This window comes from Lissotriton vulgaris, chromosome 5 (assembly GCF_964263255.1).
Source record: "Lissotriton vulgaris chromosome 5, aLisVul1.2, whole genome shotgun sequence".
Taxonomy (NCBI): domain Eukaryota; kingdom Metazoa; phylum Chordata; class Amphibia; order Caudata; family Salamandridae; genus Lissotriton; species Lissotriton vulgaris.
Genome location: NC_141693.1, coordinates 139,040,489 through 139,066,011, shown reverse-complemented (window position 1 = coordinate 139,066,011; position 25,523 = coordinate 139,040,489). Strand labels below are relative to the sequence as shown.

The window sequence follows — 25,523 nt, the reverse complement described above, 5'->3', positions numbered from 1 at the left end:
AAGTCCAGATGCAAAGACCAAAGTAATTGCATGTCTAGGTATCAACAGTGGAAGTAACTGTACAGGTCATACCACTGTGGTTGAGGTAATAGGAAGTAGTATTAATGAGTTAAAAGTAACACGGTGCAACGTCGCAATAGCTGAACATTTCACCATGCAGGCAGTTTCCCATGGAATGCATTCCTCAAGACACTTTAGTGTGTAATGGAAGATTTTCTGTGCAGGGTGGCGTGGGACAGTAGTGCAACACAACTAATCTAGTAAATAAAAAGTTGGACTAGTAGATAATGAGGAACGAGATACTGCACCTTTCAAACTTGCTGTTTAGATCACATATTTGAGCAGAAAGTGCAAACTTTTGTAATATTCTGAAATGTTTCTTTATTTTGGGTATTTTTATCCCATTCTCTCTATTTCTAGGCAGTGGAAGCTCTGCTTCTAACCATGCTGGGGATTCTACTTGGGGATCAGGACAGGTATGTTTAAAAATAAATAAATAACACATGAAACAAAAATTAAAGTAAAACAAATCTGTTTCTATGTATTGTTTGAATAAATGGAAGTGGGTCAGCTCCATCGATAACGCTCGTGTTCACTTCTTGGCAGAAACCGACTGAAGCTGTTGAGGAAAGGTCAAGGGGTCAGTGCTGCCGATATGTATAGATGGAAGCTGTCCTCACATGAGCCCTGCAGTTCCACCTGCACAGCAGGTCAGTTCATAAATCCGGAATGTTTCCCTATTGCAAAGGGCCCTTGATGGTTGTTACAAGGGGTAGCCCCTCCTCCTTTAAATAAAATAAAAATAATAATGAAGGTACTGATTCCACACAGCTCTGCTTCAACGATTTCCAGAGGCCTAGTAAAGTGACATTTTGCTGCGTTGGTGGTTCACCGACCAAACAACAGGTATCTATAAGTTGCAGTCTGATACTTCCCCCCCTGTGGTGGGACACTATGGTAGCTGCCTACCCTACCCATGCCACCACCACAAGAGTCATTTTCTTATTTTTCTGTCCTGCAAAAGATGAGATAATTATGTTTTGATTTTCCGGAAAAGCTGGAATCATAACCTGATGTATGTTGCCATTGTTTCAATATCTGCAACAAATTTCTCCTCTCCCCATCAAACTTCCACACAAAACTTGGGGAAGAGGGAGAAACAAATAACTAAGCTCACCCCCTTTTACCTGCGGGTGGTCATGCTTGAAAGAAGCATCTTAGTTATTGCAAGCATGCAGAAGATGCCATTTTCAAGTTCGCCGGAAACATCAACCACACTTATCTCGCTTTGGAAGGGCTAAAATCTAAACAAGGGTTCGTTATAGCTCTGCATGTTTGCAAAACAATTGTTCTAAAAAAGGTGAGACTGACCTTGTTAAAGACCCAATGTAAAATTAATTTCCTTTCTCAGCATAAGTTTTGTCATGCACAAGTGCATTTTTCTTCTCCCAAATGTAGCTGCTGGCTTGTTTCTCTAAGGCGTGCCATGGAGCAGGCATTGCAGACATCATTCATGCAGTTTACTTTATTGATGTTGAGACTCTGGTCTATTCATGCTCCACACTCTCCTTTCAGATTTTCTGAAAAGTATTAATCCTTTCACTTCTGTGTAATTTTTCACTCGTCTGTCAAGGAGCTTTTCTCAAAACTTCGTTTTTAGGTTGTTTAAACACATGTACCTCTTTGGTCACTTTGTGCACTTATACAAACTATACGTTGTTGTTGACAAATTAAGGGCTATGTATTGCCACAAACAATTTGTCAATATCTTCTTGCAGTCTGAAGATATAATAAAAATGTGGCGATTATTTTAATTTTTTGTTAACAAATTTGCTCAATATTTTGTTGCATTTCTCAAATGAAAAAAATAACATTTGCAGTACCACATTAGTGTGAGTTTTGCCAGATAATGCAGTCTGCACAGTTAATTATGTAACATTAGTGCAGGTCACTAAACTGTTGCGGATTCACTGTTTATGGTGCACTGTTCGTTTTATAGGACTGTTCCTGCAAGCACACCAAAGTACAATGAGGGATTCCTCTTGTGTTTGGGCAAAGTAATTTATTTTATTCTTCATTAATCCAACTGATCAAGCCTTTGCTTCAATCAATCTGATCTAGTCAACACTGATTAGTCAGGCATCGTTTTGCCTTTACCTCCACAGGTCTAGAACATATGTACAATCATACTGTAAGGAGTGGTCCTCTGGGCAAATAGGTATTTATTCTAATACATTAGTGCATCACCCGAATGAGAGGTACAACAATAACAACCAGTGTCTTCAAAGTAGTGACTTAATATCAAAGTTTGTGAGCGCACATCCTCAAAGTAGAGATATTCCTGGAAGTATAGTGTAAAAAAAATGCATATGTTTTCGTTTACATTGAGAACATACCATTATTTTTAAAGATGCATTAAAACCATGGTGCATATCAAGGAGCTCAGCACTGAAGCTTGGTATTTAGAGATGGTCACAGATTTCATGCAGGTAGTACTCTGAAAGTGTTGAGTAAACAGCCAGTTCCGTTAAGTTTATATGTAAGTAGGAACACACCTTATATTCTTTTAAGAAGTAAGAGGTCGTTCAAGTCATTTATAATCAGTATATTCTATGTTCAATATGAAGTTACTGCATTATAAGCATAGGGAGTAAAAATAGTCACGCATTAGTAGTGAGGAATATAGTCGAGAGTTTCAACTTTAGTATAAGCAGGTGTCGTGCAAAGTACACATTCTAACAAGGTGGATGTTATAATCTATAAGGAGGGGTAAGAAGTCTTATTTTATATATTAACTGTATATCTTAAATTAACAATAGAGTTTAAGTATCCCAGCCTGGTGTTGTTATATAGGCGTTTGATGAAATATATATCAATTATGCCAAAGGCTGGTTCCTTCAAAATACAAGGTGAATAAGTGTACAAAGAGGATTTTGCATACTATGTTCAATTCTTGGTCTACACTTTTATTACAAGCATAACTAAGCCCTTATTGTAGTAACATGCTTACATCTCTTTATCCATGCATGAACTAGTCAAGTACTGTATTCATGTCTGATAATTCGGCCTAAAACACCAACATAGTACAAGTTGGCGCTTGTCAATCTATATCAGGAAATATGATACATAAATCACACACCAGTATACTTTTCTTATTAATAATAATGTTTCTTCGGAAACAATTGTGTGGTAGAAGTGGAGATAAGGTATAGTCAGAAAGTAACTTACCCCATTTAAAAGTCTTGTTACAAGAGTAAGACTGCTGAGAAGACCCTGGACCTGGGATTCACAATGGCAAAAGGATGCCAGGTGGAAGGAGAATCCACTACATGACCTCCAAGTATGGACTAAGGACTTTGACTCCAGCTGACTTCCAGAACTAGGATCTCTCCAGAGCTTGCCCTCTTATGCCCTCTGAGGACCAGTTAGGGAAAGAGGACTTGCTGTAGTGTGCCTGAATGGTTCCACTGTTACTTCTATAGACTGACCCTGGACTCCACTGCCACCTAGGCACCTTCAAAACACCAGAAGTCTGTAGGGCCTGGGGAGTGCAGCAGGTTTGTTGTATTGCTCGTTGTGGCAGAGGAGATGCAGAAGCACTAGCAGACACAGCTCACCAAGAGCCAAGCAGACAACCGATCTGGCACACCAAGCTCTAAAAAAAAACATCTCTCTACAAAAATCGATTTCGGGGGTCAGGAAGCCTGAAGAAAACTGCCCTGAAGGCTAGGGCTGGCCACCAGGAGCAAAACAAGCCATGGATGAGGTAAATTAACTCTACGGGCCAGAGAAATGCTTCCTTAAAGATCTGCCTTTTAAAAAGAAGAAAAACAAGTGTGCTAGAGTGTAGCGCTCTGCTCGAGTTTTAGTAAATACTTCAGGGGTAGGTCAGTGCATCTATTTTTGTGAGTCCCTTGGCGGTGTGCGTTGGTCTCCCTGTCCATTCCAACCACTGCTCCCAGTCCCCCATCTTACCAGAAGCCCTGAAAACACAAACACTGCAGTTGGGCCTGTAAATGTCATCAGTGAGTTCATTTGAGAAGTCATCAGTGATGTCATCAGTGAGTTCACTGACCATGTCATGAGTGATGTAATGTGTGAGGTCATAAGCAGTGCATTGCAGGGGTGCAAGTTATAGTTAACTCAGGTAACTATAACGGCTGAATTTCTCTGGTTTTGTGTGAGTAAAATCTGACCCTAACTATAACGTCCTTGAAACCTTTTTTTTAGTTAATTTCTAAGGTTTTTAAAATTCTATTTGCTAACTATAACGTCCTTGTACCCTTTATTTTTTTCATTTAATTTAAAAAATTTTTAAATGCTAATTCCTACATATAACATCCCTATAACCTTTGTTTTTTTTAATGAATTTCTAAGTTTTTTATCTAGCAGTCACATTTGCTGAGTGGTGGAGAAAGGCAGCTGGGCCTTTGAAATGCTCTCAGGAATTCTGCTGTGTAGACGTTACAGGAGGTACCAGGAGGGTGTCTTGGTCCCCAAGGCCCCTCTGGAGGCAAGGGAACTTTATCCCCAACTAGTAGTGCGCCAGAAGGCAAGTTTGCAGAGTGCTGGAGAAAGGAAGCGTGGCCTCCGACAACTTCTCATCAATCCTGTTGTGTGGGACTTACTGGATGCCAACTACCCCTCCTATTACCTCCAGTAAGTCCCATACGGCAGGATTGCTGAGATCTGATAGCAGGACATGCCCCCTTTCTCCACCACTCTGCAAGCGCACCTCCTGGTGCACCACTGTTTGGGGGATGAAGTCCCCTTGGCTCTTGATGGTCATTGAGGGCCAACTAGCCCTCCTGTTACCTCCAGTAAGTCTCACACAGCCTGATTGCTGAGAGGTGGTCAGAGGCCACACCCCCTTTCTCTACCACTCTGCAAACGTGCCACCTGGCACACTGCTGCTTGGGGGATGAAGTCCACTTTAGTCCTGAGGCCCTCAGGAGACAGAGGAACCATTTCTCCTCACCAACAGTGAACTGAGAGGCACGTTTGCAGAGTGGTGGAGAAATGGGCATAGCCAGCGACCACCTCTCAGCAATTCCACTGTGTGGGGCTTACTGGAGGTAACAGGTGGACTAGTGGCCCCCTAAGGACCCTCAGGAGTGAAGGGGACATCATCCCCCAACCAAGAGTGCCCCAGGAAATGCATTTGCAGAGTAGTGAAGAAAGCGATCAGCGCCACTGGCAAGTTGCCGACTTCTGATTTCTTTTTGTTTGAGGAAGGGGGGCTGTTAGACCCCCCTTCTCTTGACCTTTTTTGGGCCCCGGAGACCCCTTTCCCTGTGGCCTGACCCAATATTACATCTTTTTAATGAAATGAAACTGGAGGGGGGCCTCACGCTTCCCTCACATATGGAAAATAGCCCCAGGGAGGTGGTGATCCTCTGGGGCAGCGGGGGACGCGCGCCCCCCTCATTTTAGTATATTAGCTATGGGATAGTTGCGATCCCCGGGGCTGCGTGGGAGGGCCAGAGCTCCCCCAACACATCTTATTGCAATATAGCCCCGGGTAGGTGGGAGACCCTCTGGCCTGCAGGGGGGCCACATGGCCCCCCAAAATTTCACAAAATTAGCCACCGGCAGGTGACGGTCCCCAGGGCTACGAGAGTGTGCTGGATCCCTTCATGCATTATAATAAAATATAGCCCAAGGGAGGTGGTGATCCCCGGGGCTATAGGGGTGGTTGTGGCCCTGCACTTCAAAATATTACCCGGGGGGAAAGGTGGCCCACCCAGGGACCTAAAGTAAACAAAGCGCATAGTTTTTTTTTTCATTTTTGACCGGATTTGCGAATGCACTTTTTTTTGCTGTGGGTGCCTATGGGACCCTAGAACAGGCCTATGGGGTCAGGGTGTTTCAACCCTGCCCGCTTCTCTTTTTTTAATGTTTTTGCTTGTGACTCGATTCAACCGAGTCACAAGATGGCTGCCAACACTTCCTGGTTTGAACTGTTGGCAGCCAATCAGATCTCAGGCACGAGATCGGGAGTGTTTGCGGTTCCACAGCGGCCACAGAAATCTTAAATTTTCTCAAAAACTACTGAACGGATTTACACCATTTAACAAGAAGAGTGCTTTCTGGACTGAGAGCTACCTTTTTGCCAGATTTGGTGTCATTTCTTTCAGCAATTTAGGCTGTAGCCACGTCAAAAGTTTCCTATGGAAATTAACATGGAGAAAAAACGTTTTGGGACCCTCCCTTTTTCTCAGCCCCTGCTTGACAGATCACTCTGAAATTTCCAAAACAGCAGCTGATGTGACCCCCCCCCATAGGTTTTGTAATTTTTTCAAAGATTCGTCAATCGCCATAGTTATTGGCAAATCAAAAATCGCTTTTCCTATGGAAATATATATATATTTTGCAGGTAACTCTTTCACCATTTTCTCATGACGTGAGAAAGAAAAGAGCGCGGACCACGATAGCTGGTTGTTCTGGTATTAGTTTATTTCCACCCGAGGTACAACAGTAGCCATGACGCCTTTCGTCCCTCCAAGGGGGACTTGATCACATTATATATATATGAAACATAAAAAGGTATACATTTGAGACTGACCCTTTCTAAGTAATAAAAATTTTGAGCAATTGGGTTAAAGACATCATCATTCGTTTTAGACTAATTTCCTGTATCATAAGACATTAATTGTAATACATAGAATAAAGAGTGCCCACAAAATCCAATCAATGTTGTAGGTGGTCCATTTTTCGTTTTATGCATGAAAAGTTTTCTTTACTTGAGCAGCCAACATAAGTTTTGCCACTGGTGGGTCTACAGCTTTAAAAAAGACAAAATAGTACATAAATACAGTTGTTCACAAAGAAGTCAATCAGAGAGAAAAATAAATGTCTGAAACATTTTGTTAGTATGCAGATAAACGTCATTCATAGTTGCAGAACATAAATGAGGTGCTCCTCAGCAATTTGGGAGACACTTAAAAAATCTAATTGACAGAAAGATGGGGAGGTTGCTAAGATGTGAGAAACTACTTGACTATAACTATTTGGTTGAGTTGCTTTGACACTTTTACACTATACTAGTACAGTCAGGCACTTGTCTTGTAACTTGCCACATCTACATGTTACATGGTTGGAGGTTTCGGTGTGTTTGTTGGCTTACATGAAATGTGCTTTTTAGGTTGATTATAGATACTCACAGTGTAGAATAGATCTAACAACCTCTTTCCTTACAAGTTTACCCTGACTCCGTCTTATTGCAATAAGGTATATTAGAAAATAGATTTCTATGAACAGCTGTAAGATATTAACTTGACGATGGAAACACTTATATAATCATTATGAATGGTCAATACATTTTGATGGGCATAGTAACAGTAATTCCGGGATAGGGAAATAACAAGCATTATTCCATGGCAGCCAATCAAGACCTTAGGATTTAATTTCCGTTCCTATCCTAAGCAGATGTGGTATACCCCCACCTGGATTACTGTTCTCACTGGCTTTGGTTTTAGCCAGGTGCCTTATTTCTGTATCATTCCAATTTCGGCACTTCGGAATGAGGATCACACAGTTCTGCAGCACATTTCCTATGTTTTATGGGTTGGAGACTTGGAATATTTGTACTTTTTTACATGCAATAATTCTGCCAGGTTTCACCTGGGGTAATCCCTACAGGGAAGAAACGTTCAGGCTCGTTAATTACTACTAAACACAGAATACCAATTCAGATGCGGTTTGAGGTTTGAGGTTTGTTTATTGCACAGTTAATAAAAACTCACAATATAAAACTTACATATATTAAAAAAGCATTCAGATGCAGAACCCATTTTCTCCCAAATTGTGACTCCTGTTATTCCTGTAAAAAATACGGCTCCAATAGCTGAAATAGAAAAGATCCTTCTGAAAATTAACATTTACATACATACATGCATACATTTAGTATCCCATGCCAATATTTGCTATGTCTTCACTTGCAGTAATATTTTTGGCGCAAAAGAAAAAAATATGATAAAATTGCTATTGTTTTATTGGACAGTTATTGCCTCTTTATTACCTTGCAAAACAAAATTCCAGCTACACTTACTAAGCATCGCTGTAACAGGTAATGCCAAGATCCAACATTCTGTGGGTAGCTAGAGGAGCGATGTACACATACGAACAGATATTACTTGCTAGAAATTTACACTTGAATATCCAGTTTTAAACTGCAGGCCATATGGGCAAAGGATTTAACACTTTTCATAAGTTTAGAATGTGTTCGATGGTTCTTTCTTGTTATGACCTACAGTTCTCTCTTGCCAAAAAGAAAAGTAATACAAAACATTGTATATTAGATGTCCAGATGCTTTGGCTGCTGTCCAATAAAGTAAAGAAATCCGACTCTAACAAATGCTTCAACTTTGTGTATGTCTTCATCGCTGTCGCTTTCTGTCTCCTGGCCCCACTCCCCCCCCCCGCCCCCCCTTTGACTCCCTTTCCATAGGTGTGATGTCAACGTACGCCATGTGTGTTCGATACGACGGCATCGAAGTGGACGACGCGCAGTGCGATGCTCTCACCCGCCCTGAGCCCGTCCATGAGTTCTGCGCTGGAAGGGAATGTCAGCCAAGGTACACACGCGGCGGCCATTTTACAAAGCTCGCCTCTAGGGCCCTGAGGGCTGTAGTCCAGACACTGCTGAGACTGCATTCCAGCTGAAGCCACCACCTGCGCTCTGCTTCAAAAATGCTCTGTTTTCATTTTTAAGAATGCTAGTACGATTTTTTTTTTGCTGTTTCAAATAGAGGATTTTTGTCATTTCTGCACATCATATATGCCAAATTGTCTAAGTCCAATTATATTTTGTGTGAGCTACGGCATATTCTTGCTCATTGCCTCACGCTTAGCACCTCTCAACTTTTTGTTTTTTTATAAAAACTTTTTTTGGCAAGTGTACTGTCTCCTCTAATACAACTTGTTCAAATATTGAAGCTTTGCTTAAGAGTTGTGTCTCGCATAGCTCTTTTCCACCAGCTTGGTAGTTTAATTCGTGCACATTTTGAAGTACTTTATTGAACAGGGAAATATAGTTAGTTTAAACTCTTTACGGTAATAATCTACACTTTGGAGTTGAGAAATTTGGATAAATTTAGCTATAGCCTGTAATACAACATATGGAAATCTGGTTCACGTTTATAAACATTGAATGCTCAAAGCAACATTCATACCGGAGTATGCGAGCAACAAGGTGATCTAAAAGAATCCCTATGTCTTTTTTTACCTGTGTTTGACCTTGATGTTTGTACCTAGAATGAAGCTTGCACCATATGCACTATTCTGTCTGCCGCACTGGGGTATTCACTAGTGTTTGAAATAGTTTTCGCATGAAGCCTTAAGTATTCACCGAACCTTGTTTGATCTTGCATACGTTTCAAATGAATCATCTGCAATTAGTGTGAGCTTATTATTTTACTATCATGGTTTGAATTGCAATGCAAAATTATTATATTAATTTTATGTAAGGGTATACCAACATCATACTCTATGTATCTGCATTTTGTCATATTCCATTCCAAGCTGCAGTGCAAGCAAGTGCTCCAATACCTATGCGTGATACTCAAATGATGACATACTCTGGGGTTAAGTAGATACTTTCAGTTTAGAAAAAGTATTTTGAGGGGAAATGTGGGAAGCCCTGGTGTGATGTGAATATTTCAGGAATAAAATGCCAAAGCTGATATTAAATACTTGTGGATGATAGTCAGAACGCCCACGTTGAGACAATATAAGTAGCAAAATTAGAATACTAGCATTTGTGGGGAGGGTTATCCCTATGTTATGCTGGTCCTGTCGAGAATAACCCAGATGTGGAGAATTACCGGGTGTTGCATCTCTACACTAATACAAGTCGTAATACAAGTGCCAAGAGGTGCCTCTGAGGTGGGCGATGTGTCAGATGGATACCCCATGTGTGGCATTGGTGTAGAGGATAGATGGGATGTATATGCCAGAGTTGTCATAATTTGATTTTTCCAGCTTTTGTAGCATGGGAATAGTATGCCAGGGTTGCCACATGTTTGAGGATGACACAAATGCTTCATTCTTGAAACCAGTACCATGAGTGTGCCAAACATGGAGGATGTCCTGGGGCGCCACAATTTAAACTCTTGTCCCAGATGTACCCTACAGACTAAAAGACCCTTGTATGGGAATCATTGTGTTTGGAGGTGTATTAATTTGTTTAGGCGGGGTTGTATAGCTCTAAATGATCTCTCATAAAATATGTGTCGGTGATGACGGAATTTACTTCGATGTGTCTGACTCTGCTTGGCAAAGCAGTGGATGTTAATTAATGGGAGTACATGTTCACACCTGCTACACGTAGCTTGGCATTTTTTACCCCTTGCATTGCCATTTCTACCCTTGGTCTTCAGTATCATGGCCTCCACTACAAACAGCAGGTGGTTGAGGAGTTAAGGATGGAACAAGGGGTGAACCCTGAGATGTCCTCAATGTACAAATACTTGATGATTTCAATTGTTCTAAGCCTGACCTTTAACTGAACACAAACTTTATCCACTTTTAGAAGTAATTCCGCTGGTCAGGGCTCTAATAAGTGGGGCATTAAGTTCAGCCAGTACAGTCTTGCACCTTGATAGATTTGCCCCTCGTTGTGTTTTGATTTCACTGGGCTCGGTGGACTGTATTTGAGCTGCTGGAATCTAGGTGACTGTATCCCACTGTGTCAATCCCTAGGAAGGGTATGCGAGGACTGGTATTGCTGGAACGTCTAACGCTCGAGTGGCTGTACAGTAATAAAGAGGATGTGCTGAGTGGTTTATGAATCTGGGTCGCGGCTCCAGATGTAGCATAACTAGTATGGGTTCCCTCTTAAGGCAGTTTTGAAAAGGGCACTATACATTTAATATAGAGAGCGATCCCGAGGTGATTGATCAATGATGATGGAACCAAGTGGTGTATCAGGGATTCCATGGGTCCTGGTGGCCCCTATGTCCACTGATTGCATATTAAATTAGAGTCACAAAAAGTATAACGGGCCCCTAAGAACATTTGGCCCTAGCGCCACTACACTAGGTGTACCCTTGCTGAAATGGGAAAACGAGCATCATCTCTGACTTGTGTCTTGCACAGTTCCCCAGAAGGCATTTTATTTCAGAGGTAACAAGCAGAATGTGGCAAACACTGGCAATGCCAATTGGTTTGGCTTGCATTTTGTTGTCCTGACTGTAACATTTAAAAAAAAGCGTGGTGCAGTCAAATCACAAAAGCAGAAAACAGCCTATTGATTTCTGTACACAAAACATTTAGGTGGAAAAAAAATATGTGTTGATTCACTGTTTCACTATTCTTCTGAGTTGTAAAATATTTCCTTGTGCATTTTTCATGTAAGTAACCCCGGAAGTGGAATTATACACCAAACTCCCAACAGAATGTGGTAAAATAGAAATATTCTTCTGGGCAAAAGCATATCCCACTCTATGTATATTTTAAATAAATGATAACAGACAACTGCACAGTAGTTCCACACCTAAAATGACCACAGTCTTTTGAAAAAGTGTTCTGTATTGCAGAATATTTGGACAAGATGTACCTTTGCAAAATCAGTATAAATTATTCGATGCGACCACAGAACTGGCTTCGCTTTCTAAATGATGACACAAACGAGCTAAGGTATTAGGACTAAAGACCTGATTTTGAGAAAGGGGATTGTCCCTAATATTTCGAAAAGCAGTGGGATTACAGTTTCCTCCAAGATATAGTTGCCACCAGAGGATTCTTCCTATGTCTCTGTTGCCATACCGGCCAAAACGACGTAGACCTCTAAGGAAGCTAACCAATAAGTACTAGGCACTGTGTAAAAACATGTGGTGGCTACAAGTTGTTCTTTGCCTCAGGTCTGTGCTTGGTTTCAGTGTGCATTTCCTCTCTTGCTGATCTTGCAGGTGGGAGACCAGCAGCTGGAGTGAGTGCTCCCGGACCTGTGGCGAGGGGTATCAGTTCCGCATTGTCCGTTGCTGGAAGATGATCTCGCCGGGGTTTGACAGCTCGGTGTACAGTGACCTCTGTGAGGCGGCAGACATAACCAAGCCAGATGAGCGCAAAACCTGCACTAACCCAGCCTGTGGGCCACAGTGGGAAATGTCAGAGTGGTCAGAGGTTAGTGCTGTCCTTGCTCACTTTGAACTAGGCTTGTGAATATCCTTTATTTCCAGCAGGATCTCTTCCATCTGTGCATTTGACTAATCACCTGATTTTATGTCTGGACAGTAAATATCTCCTATGTCTTTGGTCCTGGATCCCCTCCTAACACGGTAGCAGAGAAAAAGCCATCATATGCAGGACTGAATCTGCTGTAGGAGGAATCAGTTTGGTGGAGAAATACACCATTGTAGATACCTTTTGGTAGGGATTCCACTACCAAATATGGTAATGGAAGTGTACCCAGAAACTGAGCATTGGGGTACTATATCTGTATCTAAAAATCCAGGGTTCCTAAAATGATGGGGGTGTTTACTAACATGTTACTAACACTGTACTTAGGTTGAGTGGAAGTTTTCAAACTTATATCAGGTGAGTCACACTGGCGTGTAGACTGCGTAAAGTCTCACTTTTGGCCAATCGCTGTAATCCCATTGACTTTAACAGAATCCCCCATCTTGAAGTTTGTCCCAAACAGGAGTGTATTCCATTCTCTACACGGTATAGGGCAGACCCCTCTTCCCTCGGATCCAACAAATGTAAGCCGTGGTCACTCGCTTGACTCGCTCAGTCAGATTTCAGATAGTCATTTAGAAGCCACTTCTTTTAAAGGTCAGAGCTCCGTTCCAGTTTTCTCCTATATGGCACTCTCCACCTTCTTGCTGTCTCACACACTCTTTGCACCTAACTTTCCACCTGCCAGCTCCCCTCTCTAGCCCCCATCTGATGTGCTTTCCACTTGCACAAGTCCAGCATCCTTCATTTTGATGCGGTAAAGTAAGAGAGGGAAGGCGGTGAGATTGAATGGTAAATGAAAAGAGGAGAGCAGGTACAAGTAAGAGAGGGACAGTGGTGAGATGGAATGGTAAATGAAAAGAGGAGAGCAGGTAAAAGTAAGAGAGGGAAAGTGGTGAGATGGAATGGTAGAGGAAAAGAGGAGAGCAGTTAAGGTGACAAGAAGGAACTCCCAGATGCTCCATATTCTTCCTGCCCCATGCAAGTTATTAGTAAGTCTTGGTCAGAGTTTCATCAGCAGGGCTGTGGAATCTGAAGGAGTGTCGACGAGGGAAGAGTACATGCGATATAAAAACTAAAGAACATTTTTGAACACCCTCAAATCCATCTATTCATTTGGTTATGTATGTTGTATACAAAAGAGCTTAATATACAATCTGACTATAAATCTGTGTGCTGAGCATGGGTATGAGATGATCTTGTATCTGCAGGCTGCAGATCCAGTTCCTATGAGGTAGCCCAGGAGGTTGAGTGCCCGCGGAAGGTACCTGTGTGTAACATGCAAGAGATTGGTTCTAATTCCAGTAAAAGTAGGTTAACGCTGTTAGACCACCTATGCACCGTTGCTACCTGACCTTATTTCTATTGTTAACCATTTGCTCATCTTTGCACAAAATGACTTGTTTAATTATTACTCCTTTGTCTTTTTATCCCATTTGTGTGTAAAGCGCTCTGATAGCCGTAAGGATCTTGTTCGCGCTCTATAAAACTTTCAAAATAAAAATAAATAAATAAATGTCTAATATTTCTGCAAATAAAATTACGTCATTACAAAACCATTACCATTACATTTTACTAGTAGTCGCAGGCTAAAAAGGAAAGTATTAGTATATGTTTAACATTGTGGAGCAAAATAAACCCGCTGTCCATCACTTCTCATATTTTTAAATACTATTGATATCGCCTTCATTTAATGACGCCATACATAATAAGGCAGTGGAACAATGGAGTAAAAATATCAGTTTGGGGAGACCTGAGGATTGCTTTCCAGTAAGATTCTTGTAGGGTGTATCCCCTAAATGGAGCCCTAAGATATAGCTATTTTTAAAATTATGATTTTTATTTCAATTTTATGAATTTCACTGATGTCTCTTTCAATTTAGGGGCATATTATCAAGGGGGTTTATCTCCGCTTTTTTGGCGTTAAAAGCCAAGAAAGCGGAGATAAAATTATCTCCCTATTACCTAGCTGTCGCTAACACCAGTTAGCGACAGCTAGTAGGAGATAGCGACCATCTTGGGCCCCACTTTGCATGTCAGTGATATTTATCACTAATGACATGCAAAGTGGGCGTGCCAAGATGTTAGCGACTGGAAACAGTCACTAACATCGCTATCTCCCATTACCAGCTTTTGGAGATATTCGCGCTAAGCGCGAATATCTCCAAAAGCTAACACCTGCCCTGAGCAGTTCTTAGCCATGTTATCCAATGGGAGGTGGATAACATGGCTAAGAGCATTAGCTCGGTAATGCCTGAATATCGCTGACTTTTCAGCAATATTCATGCATTGCTGCCGATTTTTATTGCATTTGCGATAAACCTTGGTAATACCAAGGTTTATTTGCGTTAAAAATCGCCGCAGCTCAGCTGTAAATTTTTGTCTCTAACCAAGCAATAGCGATAATTATCGCTATTGCTTGGTAATATGCCCCTTAGTTCCTTCAGTGATGTCACAGCGGATAAAAGACCAACCTGATATAGCTTACTGTGATGTCAGGTCATTAACAATAGATCATAGGAGTGGGCTCCCATGTTTCCCTTTCTACCCGGTGAAAGAAAAATCAAAGATCCAGCTCACATTGTTACTTCTGCACTTTGCGTTCCCTGGGGCAGTAGCTACACCATGTCTGCGTCCCTGGCACCTGGCCACACCTGTTATGTTATCAATTGTACCTGAAGGGACATGGAGCTGAAACCTAAGCTTATCAGACCCCTCCACCTCATCTGGGAAACCATAGTACACTTATGAGAGTGTATTCAATTTATTTCCATTTTATTTTCCATCTGCTTATTAAAGTTCCAATTATAAAGTGTTTAAATTGTAACATTGTAGCTGCCTGCAATATGGGTTCTTAGTTAGGTTGTGATGTATTGTTGTCTCTACTGTCACAAACCATCATACTTAAAAAATGAATCGAGTACCTAGCAGGTATTTAAAAACGCCAGTAGTAAGCTGGCCACAAGGCTGAATGTTTTGCTAAATGTATTATTTTTATTGCAAGCATATGGCAGCTCTCTTTAAATGACTACATATTTTCTTTTTATACATGTATTTTTGGGGTACATGCTTGGAAAAAACAAATTAACAAAATGTTACCATAATCTCAGTCTGCCAAAGCCAGACCTATTGGAATGCAAATGCTTTTTTCAGCTGGCAGCAAGGCCATTTTGGGGCCATTTGAGCAACTTATTGCCTTTTGGTGACATTGTAAGTCTGCTGCCTTCAGTGACCTTAATGTCCCCATTTCAGCCACTCATGGAAAGATCTCCATGTGAGTGAGCAGCTATTTTCACTACACAAGGAGTGAATTAAATATAACTTAAACAAGCCATCCAAGGGCCAGCACTAAAAGGACACAAACAGTGTTTTTGCAGGGGAGAAATATTCTCTCCTATTATGTGAATTTTGTGATTTTTTTTCCTATTTAATGCGTGCGAAATATTGTACCATTTTCGCCTACCAGAGACTGCTCGAGCTAACATGTCTTGCATTGATAATGAAACTGCACCGCAGAGACATATTGTAGTTGACCCTGCCTCCTGCTGGTATCTCGCATGTTATCTATACTTGGGATATTACTTCCCATTCAATTTTACAGTGAATTATAAAGTAATTTATTTTTTGCAAAAAATGTGATTTTACCCACCCCTCAAAAAATAAAAAGTGTTACAGAAGGTGTTAGTGTTCTTGGTATCAGCTGATGTTTCAGAATAAACAAAAAAAAACTCGTGAATTTCCATTAGAAGTAATATATTACCTAGACTTGAAATAAAGTAATACACTCCAATAAAACATTTTAATTAAACTATGCAGATGTTGCTTCCGGAGTAATAGGCAAACGATTCCAGCGTTCCATAGGTTGTAGTCTTGTAAAACATACATTTATTCACCATGAATCACTTTCAAATAGAAACAAGAAAGACATCTTATTTTTTCAATGCACCTTCCAACCCCTACACGTCCCTGGAAGCGGATATATTGCCATTCATCCTTTTGATGTCCTTCAAAGTAGGCAAAAAAAAAGCAGGCGACCCTCCCTGAATAGGTCCAGGCGAAATGGTAATTTGAAATTTACATCATAAAAAAAACGCCTTGAAATGTATTTCTTGCGCTTCACATTGAACTTTCAAAGCATCTTGTTTTTATTACATAACAATGCAATTTATACATAAATCATTTACAAAAATCATTTACAAAATTCAATCTATATATATATGTATTCACAAAACTTTGGGGCACATTTACAAGCCCCACACGCAACTTTTGCTCTGCCATTCCGTCACTTTTGTGACGCAGCCGCGGCGCAAAGCCAGTGTCATGCTGCGGGGTATTTACAACGTGACGCATCTAGGGAGATGAGTCACTTTGCAAAGCCCTGCGCCACATGAAACCTGTGTCAGGTTTCATGTGGGCGTTCTGCTGCGGGGGGGGGGGGGCATTCCGGCGCAGGAATGCCTCTGAAAAGTGGCTGAGTGAAATCTACAAGATTTCACTCAGTCACTTTTCTGACCCCGCTGCATCAAAACTGCGTAAGGAGTGACGCAGCACAGCTAGTATTGGGCGCCCCCGAGCAGTGCTGGAGTTGTGTCACACTTGCGACATGACTCCAGCACTGCGTCACCTTTACGACATCAGATGCATCTGCCCCTCCTTGCACCATAGTGCGCCGCATTGTAAATGCGACACATCCGTGGTGGTGCAAGGGGGGGATTACGTGACGCATGTGTTCTGGCGCATCCCTGCTCATTTGCAGAGATGCGCCAGAAGTCGTAAATCTGCCCCCAAGCGATTTTCAAAACAAGTGTAAATAAACTCATAATTTTAAAGCAGAACTAAGACACCCCATCTCTCCACATTACATACATTTCAGCAAACACACTGTTTCTTATCCACCACAACTCTAAAAAAAATAAAGTGATCCCACGTTATGCTTAATCTCCTTGTGCCTGTGCTTCTTCATCTTTTATGCCAGCACTAGTGTTGACTCCCCATGGTTCTAATCAAGCTTTCGACACACGTTTCGGTGGCCCCTTCAATTTAGCCGCCACTTCTTCAGGACTAAAGAACACCATAAGTTAATTGATCAAGAAATATGGGTGACGGGCCTAGCCAGAGCATAATAAAGATACTTTTATTTTTTGAAGTCCATAAAATAACTAATATACCAATCTCTCACCAATAGTGTCCTAAAATAATCAGAATGTTACATGATGATATGGTAGTCATTTTTGTGCTCCATCTAATTTTAATTTATTAAGTGCTTCTACTCACATACACCCCTTATATCACCCAGTTAGTTCCATGTGATGTTCTTCCAATATATACCAAAAAGAAGAGAGCTGGCATGCCATCAGCTTCTTTATACAGCTCATCTCCAGATGTTACTTACTACACTCGGTATCAAAGTCGGGTAATTGTGCTGCATACTCCTCAACCACAGCTCCTCAAACCAACATGAACGTGACAACCAGTTCTGATTAAATAAATGATTTGTAGTACAAAAATTACAGATAAGGTACTGAACTAGCTGCATGGAATGTCTAGGGCTTCTTAGCATGCCAAAGTAGCCTGCCCATATATTTTCCCATGATGATGCTGAACTCTTCTTCTACAGCACATGTGCACCTAAGGCGTAGTAGGGCAACGCTTTAGGGCGCAAAGTAAAAACGGTATCAGAGTACTGAAAAGGCCAATAATTGGTCATTTTTTGGTGTATGGGGAACATTCCAACTGACACCATTTTATTTGGCTTCATTACAGAAAATTCTTACACTGTTTTTGTGTGCACTTACACTATGGGACACCAAAATAGATTTACAATAGCTGTGCTATCCTAGAATAGTTTCGCTAAGCTTCGGAAACTATCAATAATATTTGCAAATTGCACAGGACATTGTGATAAGTTGAATTCCGTCATATGTCGATTTCCCTGTCCCCCAACCCACCCACGCACTGCCCATCCCTCTTACCTGTGCCACTTATTTTTGTTCCGAAAGGTTGCAGCTGAGAGGATTCAAAATAAATCTTTTTTAGGGCCTCCTTGCTTCTGTGGACATGTATCAATCAATCAATCATGGGTTTGTAAAGCATGGCTAATCACCCGTGAGTGTCTCAAGGCTATGGGGGTTGCTGGTCCATCGGGTGTGGAGGTTCAGTCAAAGAGGCAGGTCTTGAGGTCCTTCCTGAACTGGATCAACTAGGCGGATTGCCTGAAATGGAGGGGTAGAGTGTTCCAGGTATGGGGGTAAGTTAGGCGAAGGATCTTGCTCCGGTCATCTGGCATTTATCCCAATCAAACTCGCAGAAGCAACTGTTCTGTAAGCCAAAATGAGGTTTGATCCCCTCAGGGCTATTGAATCACTCTGTTAGTTGTCGCCTTGATATGTTCAATTCCTGTTCTTGAATTGGACCTGTAACCAAGCCCAAGGGTATTTGTTTTCTTTTCTTCTAACTTTTTGTTGCTGATGAAAGTGGAGCCTATTCACAAAGGCATTTTGAGTACATAAAATAGTATTCCTGTAGTACTCTTTTACTGTGATTTGGCTCATAACATCTACTATAGGAATTAATTGGGAATAATCAGGGATTATTCATATATAATTTGTACAAATAGAACAGAGATGAGCAGCTTCAAAGTCTCCCTAACTGAATGATATTGTTCAGAATAAAAATGAAACTCAGGAAGGTTCAACTATTTCTTTCTCAAGTCTATCAAATGTCCCTGTGGAATCCCCTTTCTGACATTCCTAGATAGTTACCAAGTAAAACTCCTTCCACCCTTAATGCCAGTAGGCCCAGTCCTATTTCTCTCCCAGGAAGAGCTTTACATACCTTATCGCGCTACTGAACCCTATTTGATGTTTCCACCAACACATATACCTACAGGGTCGAAACGTCGACGCAGAACTATCTCATGTCCAGGCTCACTGTAGCAACAAATTTGTTAAATATTTTAGGCAAAAGTGAAACACCTAGGAGGACAGAGAATTTATGTTATTGTTTTGTCTGTTGTTTGAATCTGAAAGGTCACTCATTTCACTTTATGTCACCACAGTCACCCATTGATATGTTTACATATTTGTCAGTTGTGTTTTGTTCCCCCATTTTTTGACAGCCCTTATTTTTTTCAGTATAAATTGCTTACAAAATTGATGCGAAGAAAGATATTATTAAATTAGTATATTTTTTGATAAATATTTGTAGGCGTGGTACATTTATGAATGAGTAACAGAGCACAACAGTGTATTTTGATAAATTAATTTCTGGTTCTGACAGAGTGGAACCACTTGTTGCTTCCTATATATGAAGCTAGGTTCTGAGGGAGACAGTGTGACCCCATTGATCTTGATGGCAGAAACTTCCTGACTCACTTTGAGACACTACTGGCTGGCAAAACGGAGAACAGCGTAGCCCAGAGGCTTGTGAGCTGGCTCCACAACCAAGATTACCATGTGGCTGCAAACACTCGCGTTCACCAATCGTCACTGTGCAGTACTTGCCGATGGAGCAAGAGGAAGACATAGCCGCTGGTCATGCAGCTCCAAGGTTTGCGCTCACGGCAACAGTGAGGAGTCACGAGCACAAGAGGACTCATACTCACAAAAGAAACACTGGAGCCTCGCGCACACAGGTAACGATTTTATAAATGTTTTTTTAAGGTTTGCTTCAGGCCATGCAATGACAATTTCACCAAAGGCCAGCTCCATTATGAATCCAAGGCACCAGCATTGACGATGACCATGCAGCCTGTCACACCTCTTAAAATAGTCTATGGGTTTGTAATACTGTTGCAAGGAGTTCCAACTCTTACAAACATAGGGCCCTATTAGGATGGCGGACAGACCTGCGTCCTTCCACCACCCCAGAGGAGGAGGGACCGTCCGTAGGGGCAGCGGCGGTCCCTCCGTGCAAATTAGGATGTGACTGCCACCCTGGGGGTCACATCCTGTATGTTTAACATTGCAGCGGGGGCTGCTTGAAGCAGCACCCGCCGCAATGTTAAAAATGCATGCTTCGCATTTGCATGCACAAAGCGGCAGGCACCGTGCGGTGCCTGCTGCTTTGTGCATGCAAATGCAGGGGGGTACCATGGGTACCCCCCATGTGTACCCCCCACCCCCGTCACCCTGGGGGCCCGCAACGGGCTCCCAAAGAAATCACCGTATGCCTTTCCACAGCGGAGAAGCCACCGCGGAAAGGCATCTGTTCACCCCCATCCTAATATGGCTGGCGGTGTCTGTTAGACACCGCCTCCGTATTAGAGCTTTTCCGCCGCGGTCGTAAGGGGACCGCGACAGAAAAGCGGCAGACGGTCTTCCTGACCCCCCAGCCATCCTAATCTGGTGGGGGTCTTTGAAGACTCCGCAGCGGTTTTTCCGCATCCTCCGGGCCGGCGGAAGTGTCCGCCGGCCCGGAGGATGCGGAAAAATCGCAATCCTAATGACCCCCATAATTCGGCATTATCCATTTGAATGGTCTAATCAAAAAGACAAACACTGTAACAGGCTTACTGGTCATTTTTCACAAAAAACACTGAAAGTCCATCACGTTAGTAAGAATGTCTAGTTGACACAATGATAGAAATTGAAAGACGTAATGACCATGAAGAATGTCCTGGCAGGGCTGTCCGCTGTAAACAGGACACTAGTGGGGCATCCAGGCATGGAGCTTCAGTCTACAGGTATGTTTCTCAGTTTCTGAAAGTTACTCGATTTTTCTCTCTTCTTATGAGTGGAGGCTTCAGTTATAGCAGGAGTAACGCGTAGATTTGTCTCCAGATTATCGGCAAAATGTAAAATGATGTCCAGTAGCCAAGATGTAGCTTAAGTAGGTTTATTTAGTCTCTTAGTTGCAGGTAGTTAGGATCATGTAGAGGAGCCCCACCAGGAGCTGCCTGCCTGCTGCTCAGCCCATACTCCAACAGGCACACTTCACCTCACAGGCAACCAAACATTCCATTCATCATCACCACAAGAACATTCCCTGCAGTACATTTACACTCGCTAAGCAGCTAGGGAGAAAGCAACAGGATAAATGCATTTGCAGGATACTACACATTCAGATACTGAAACAGTGAAATGGAATCATCAACCTTGTAATGGAGCTTTCCACTGCTTTGATTCTGTGCATACCACCAGCTGAGTCAGAGGAAGCGGTCCTCCAGGGACTCATCCTAAACTGGATCCCTTCCATCCTCTCCAAAAGATCAAACACCACTCTTCTTCTACCTTTGTCTTCAGTTCTTTTCTTCGTCAACTCTGGTGTAATTCAAGGCTTGGTCATTCCTATACTCTCGTTCACTGCTTATCTCAGCCTGGTACTAAACCTCAACAGTTTCTTCAATTTAACTAGCTAGAAATATAATAATAAAACTCAGATGGTCCTTTACCTGGAAAATCCAAACCTAGATGCTTTAGCTTCAGAGCTTTGTTGCCAAGCTCTTGGTCAGAGGACGTTGAGGAACTAACTGAAACTCAGCTCACTCAATACCAAGATCGTCTACTGCAGACAATGGAAGAACTACCAGTCACACTATTTGTGTATCACTTTGTTGGTGGCCTCTTTTTGAGTGATAAACTGATGGATAATTGTGAACTTCAGCCTGTTCCTGTTTCTTCAAGTGACCCAAATCACAAAAAGCTCCAAGCTACCCAATGTGAACTTTTGAAGCACCTTCTGACACCCAGATTTCCCACTCAAGCTCCAGGGTACCATCACTTCATGCGTTTATTACTTAGATTACACAAACAGACTCTAACTAAGACCAACACTCTCCTACTCCAAGATTCAGCTGCCAGACAATGACTACATCACTCCCTGCTCGACCACACCACCCTCCAAGCACTTCACCACCTTCCCCAAGCCAGATGCCACTCCTAGGCACTATGATGTAGGAGACCATCATTTTTAATTGCATGTTTATACTTTAAGTAGTGGTGCTTGAACTTGTGAAGTGGACAGACATAGCCTTCACATTTTTTATAAGCTTCAGAGCTTCACAAAGTGTATAGGTTTAATGAAAATATGAGTAAAGCTTTACTACCCCGTTGAAGCATTGGGAAGTCATTCCTGCTGCCACAGGTGGCTGGGCTGGCACCTGTCTATCGCTATACAACATGCCCTAGCAAACTCACATCCCACTACATATTCTGTGTTCTGCACTTCCAGAAGTATTCCTGATCAACATCATGTTCTCTAGTTCACACTACCCCAAAGCTAACAATTCTTGTACACCCTCAACCCAATCACCAACAACATCAGAGCTGTCCCCCTCAGCCCCACAGGCGCTGCCACCAGCTTGCAACACCCACTGCCCCCTGTTCTCACCATCACCAGAGCTGTCCAATGGAAGGTTGTGGTACAGCCAGCCATCAGTGATTAGGTAATACGATTTTCTCTGGCCAGATGACCCACTTATGGTTTGTACCACCTAGAGCAGCTCCAGTGGTTGGAAATCCTGCAATTTACAATAAATGTTCTGAGAGTTAAGAAAATAGTTGATGCAACCCTACTATACATAGAATCTATCAGTCATTGAGAAGTGCAAGTGTTCAACAGTTTCTATTTTAGGGGAAGTTTTTTTCAGATGTATGTGTGCATGTGCAAGGGAAAAATGCAGTCCCTCAAAGGGACAGCATCCAATGACTGGAGTGGGCTAGTCTGTTGATCTATAATTTTGCTGGGTTGGGAGGGAGTGTAATATACGTGACATGTCAACAGACCAATGTTGAGAACCTGTTGATTGGGAGGCCCTATATATGGATGATATTTGTTTTTGCAAACATCAGGCTGGCAAGACAGCTAAAGCTGTCCTTTGGGTTAGACCTAAAAATGGGACCCCAAGACTCACTCTTCAGTACACTTCTTGTTCTGTGGATCCTACATAAGGACTGCCCTGCTGCTGCCTGAGGCATGTGCCGCTGTCTGGGAAGGAATACTGGACCCGCACCCTTCATTTAAGGCTGACGTAACTCCAAAGTTCAGCTGAGTGACCTCCTATTCTGAGCTGCAGGGACAACAAACTCCAGAGCCCCTTTGGAACTGCCCGGGTCACTATTTCCAACTGGACCTGCCTGAAGCCTGCTGGCCTCTACTGGAGTGAGTTTTTCAGTGTGGCATCAGTTCAGCTCATCCTAGAAGAAAAGAAGAAATTCTGGGCTCTTCACGACCGCAAATGGGCTTGCTTCCACCAATATCATTCTACCTGAACTGACCACCAATGCAAAGCTCCAGTGACTCTTCATGCTACTGCTCCCACCAGTCAATGTGAGATCTGCCCTTCTCCCTACACCATCAACAGCCTACGGTGACCACCAACATGAAGCTCCAGGACCGACCATCTGCAAAGCCCATCAGGATCTCACGCTACAGTGATGACCGTATGCGACGCCTGACCTCCTCTTCACGCTACAGCGATGACTACCCGCAACACTCTCCCTGCTCCCTCATGGCCTCCTCCTCCGCGATCTGTACTCTTCGTGCTAGACTTTAGAAGGTAACTTTATCAACAAGACTATCTTGGTCCCTGTATCTGGCCTGTGCTTCACTGTGGTTGGCCACACCTTGTGACTTTCACACAGCCTGACGCAATCAGATAACCACATATAGCGCTTTGTGCTTTTAGACACTATATTACCCTTAAATCTTTAAAGCTGCATATCTCTGGTTCTACTGATTGGATTTCTGGCATTTTGCTGTCAAAAAATGTATTAAATTTTACTCTATGTTTCTGAATTGGGGTGGGATTCTTCTTGTGTGTGTTTTCACTTTATTGCTGTTTGTGTGCTGCATAAATACGTCACACACTTTGTCTAAGTTAAGCCTGACTGCTTTTGTGCCAAGCTACCAGATGGTTAAGCACAGGTTAAGTTAAGTGAACTTTTGGGGCTAACCTTGACAAGCATTGTGGCTGTTGCATGAGAAGGGTTTCATCCCCCTCCACCAACAAACCAATTTCTCACATAGGGTCTTTCATCTCTGGTGTCCTGGGGCCCCTGTAGTGCAGATCAGTACCCTGGTAACAACAAATCCCTTTTTTCACTCAACTCCCAGTCTAGAAAGTCAGAACTCAGCATCCCAACAAATAATACACAATACATCAGTGTTCAGTCAGTGCCTTTTCTGCACAAATAAATACTACACTCAACATTACAAACTGTCGCGACTGGTGACTTTTGAAAGTGGTTGGGCTGGGTGTAGAAGTACAAATGCCAATAAAGGGGTAATGAGAGCACTCTGACAAAAATTTGGAAAATGGAGGCTAAGACTGTGCATCTTACAGCAAATGTTGTCCGTGTTCTCAACTACCTCATCCTCGTGCAGTGTAGTTGGCCATTGCTGTGTGTGAAGTCAAAACTACAAACTGCCAGAAAGACAGTCACCAACACATAGCCAATCACTGTGCAGCTTCAAAATAAAGCCACACAGGGATTGGCCACTCATGTAATTCTCCAGCCCCTAAGCAGTCTTGTGCTCCCTTGCCTATGGGACTACAGGCGAGCCACCAGGACCAATCCAGGCACTGGTCTTAGACTGTTTTCAACAGTAAACAGAATAAGAACAGCACCAAGATTGTTTTGAGCAGGGAAATCCAGCGCTCCATGGGAGACTGTGTCTGTTTTCCCCCAGCACAGATACGGGAGGCTCCAAGTGCGCATGTCGGGCTCGACAGAACAAGACACCTGTCCAACCTAAGATGCACATTACATTGTCTTCATCCTCCCAATATGTGAGGAATTACTCTCAGTGTCTTTCTGCCAAGGATTAGCCACACCCACTAAAACGCCTGAAGCTCACAGCAGCAGCACAACGGAGAGAGCACTGCCATCTAGCATGGGGGTTTGGGGTTAGGGCAAGTCATTTTTTATTTAAAGTATGGCCACAATGTCACTTAGATTATAATTTTAATGTGATGTGCCAACTCAAGGATGGGGGGGTAGTCGACACCCGTCGCACTCCAATAGAGGAACCGCCCCTGATTACAAATAAACTCTACCGCTGTGTACAAAATGGCTGTTCTAATCAATCCTTACACCAATGTGTGTTTATGTGCTATGCAATGGTTTGCAAAATAAGATCTCAGTCAATGAAAGGTGTCAGGTGCCTGATGAATTGCTTTCCAAGTGTCTAGAGTTGAGAGATTGAATGTTCTGAAGTCCATGGCAAGCACCAGGGTTTTTACTGCTGAGGCATTCCAGCAAGATGTGTAGTGCATGTTTTGGCCAGTAGAGCAAGGCTGGTTTGGGCCAGCTTGTAGACGCTGTTGCCAAATGGGCAGCCTGTTCATTTTTGCCAACAATAAGAGCTGGTTTTATGGAGATCTGACAGTTTCTAAAATAAGT

General features: G+C 42.5%; 1 protein-coding gene across 1 annotated transcript in view; it reads left to right on the top strand.

Moving 5' to 3' along the window:
- Positions 1 to 25,523, top strand: part of ADAMTSL2 (ADAMTS like 2) — a 173,674-nt gene that overhangs the window by 72,695 nt on the left and 75,456 nt on the right. The window contains exons 11-13 of the mRNA XM_086919989.1: positions 607 to 710; positions 8,450 to 8,576; positions 11,910 to 12,123. Coding sequence (XP_086776115.1) covers positions 607 to 710; positions 8,450 to 8,576; positions 11,910 to 12,123 — 445 coding nt within the window. The remainder of the gene's footprint in view (positions 1 to 606; positions 711 to 8,449; positions 8,577 to 11,909; positions 12,124 to 25,523) is intronic.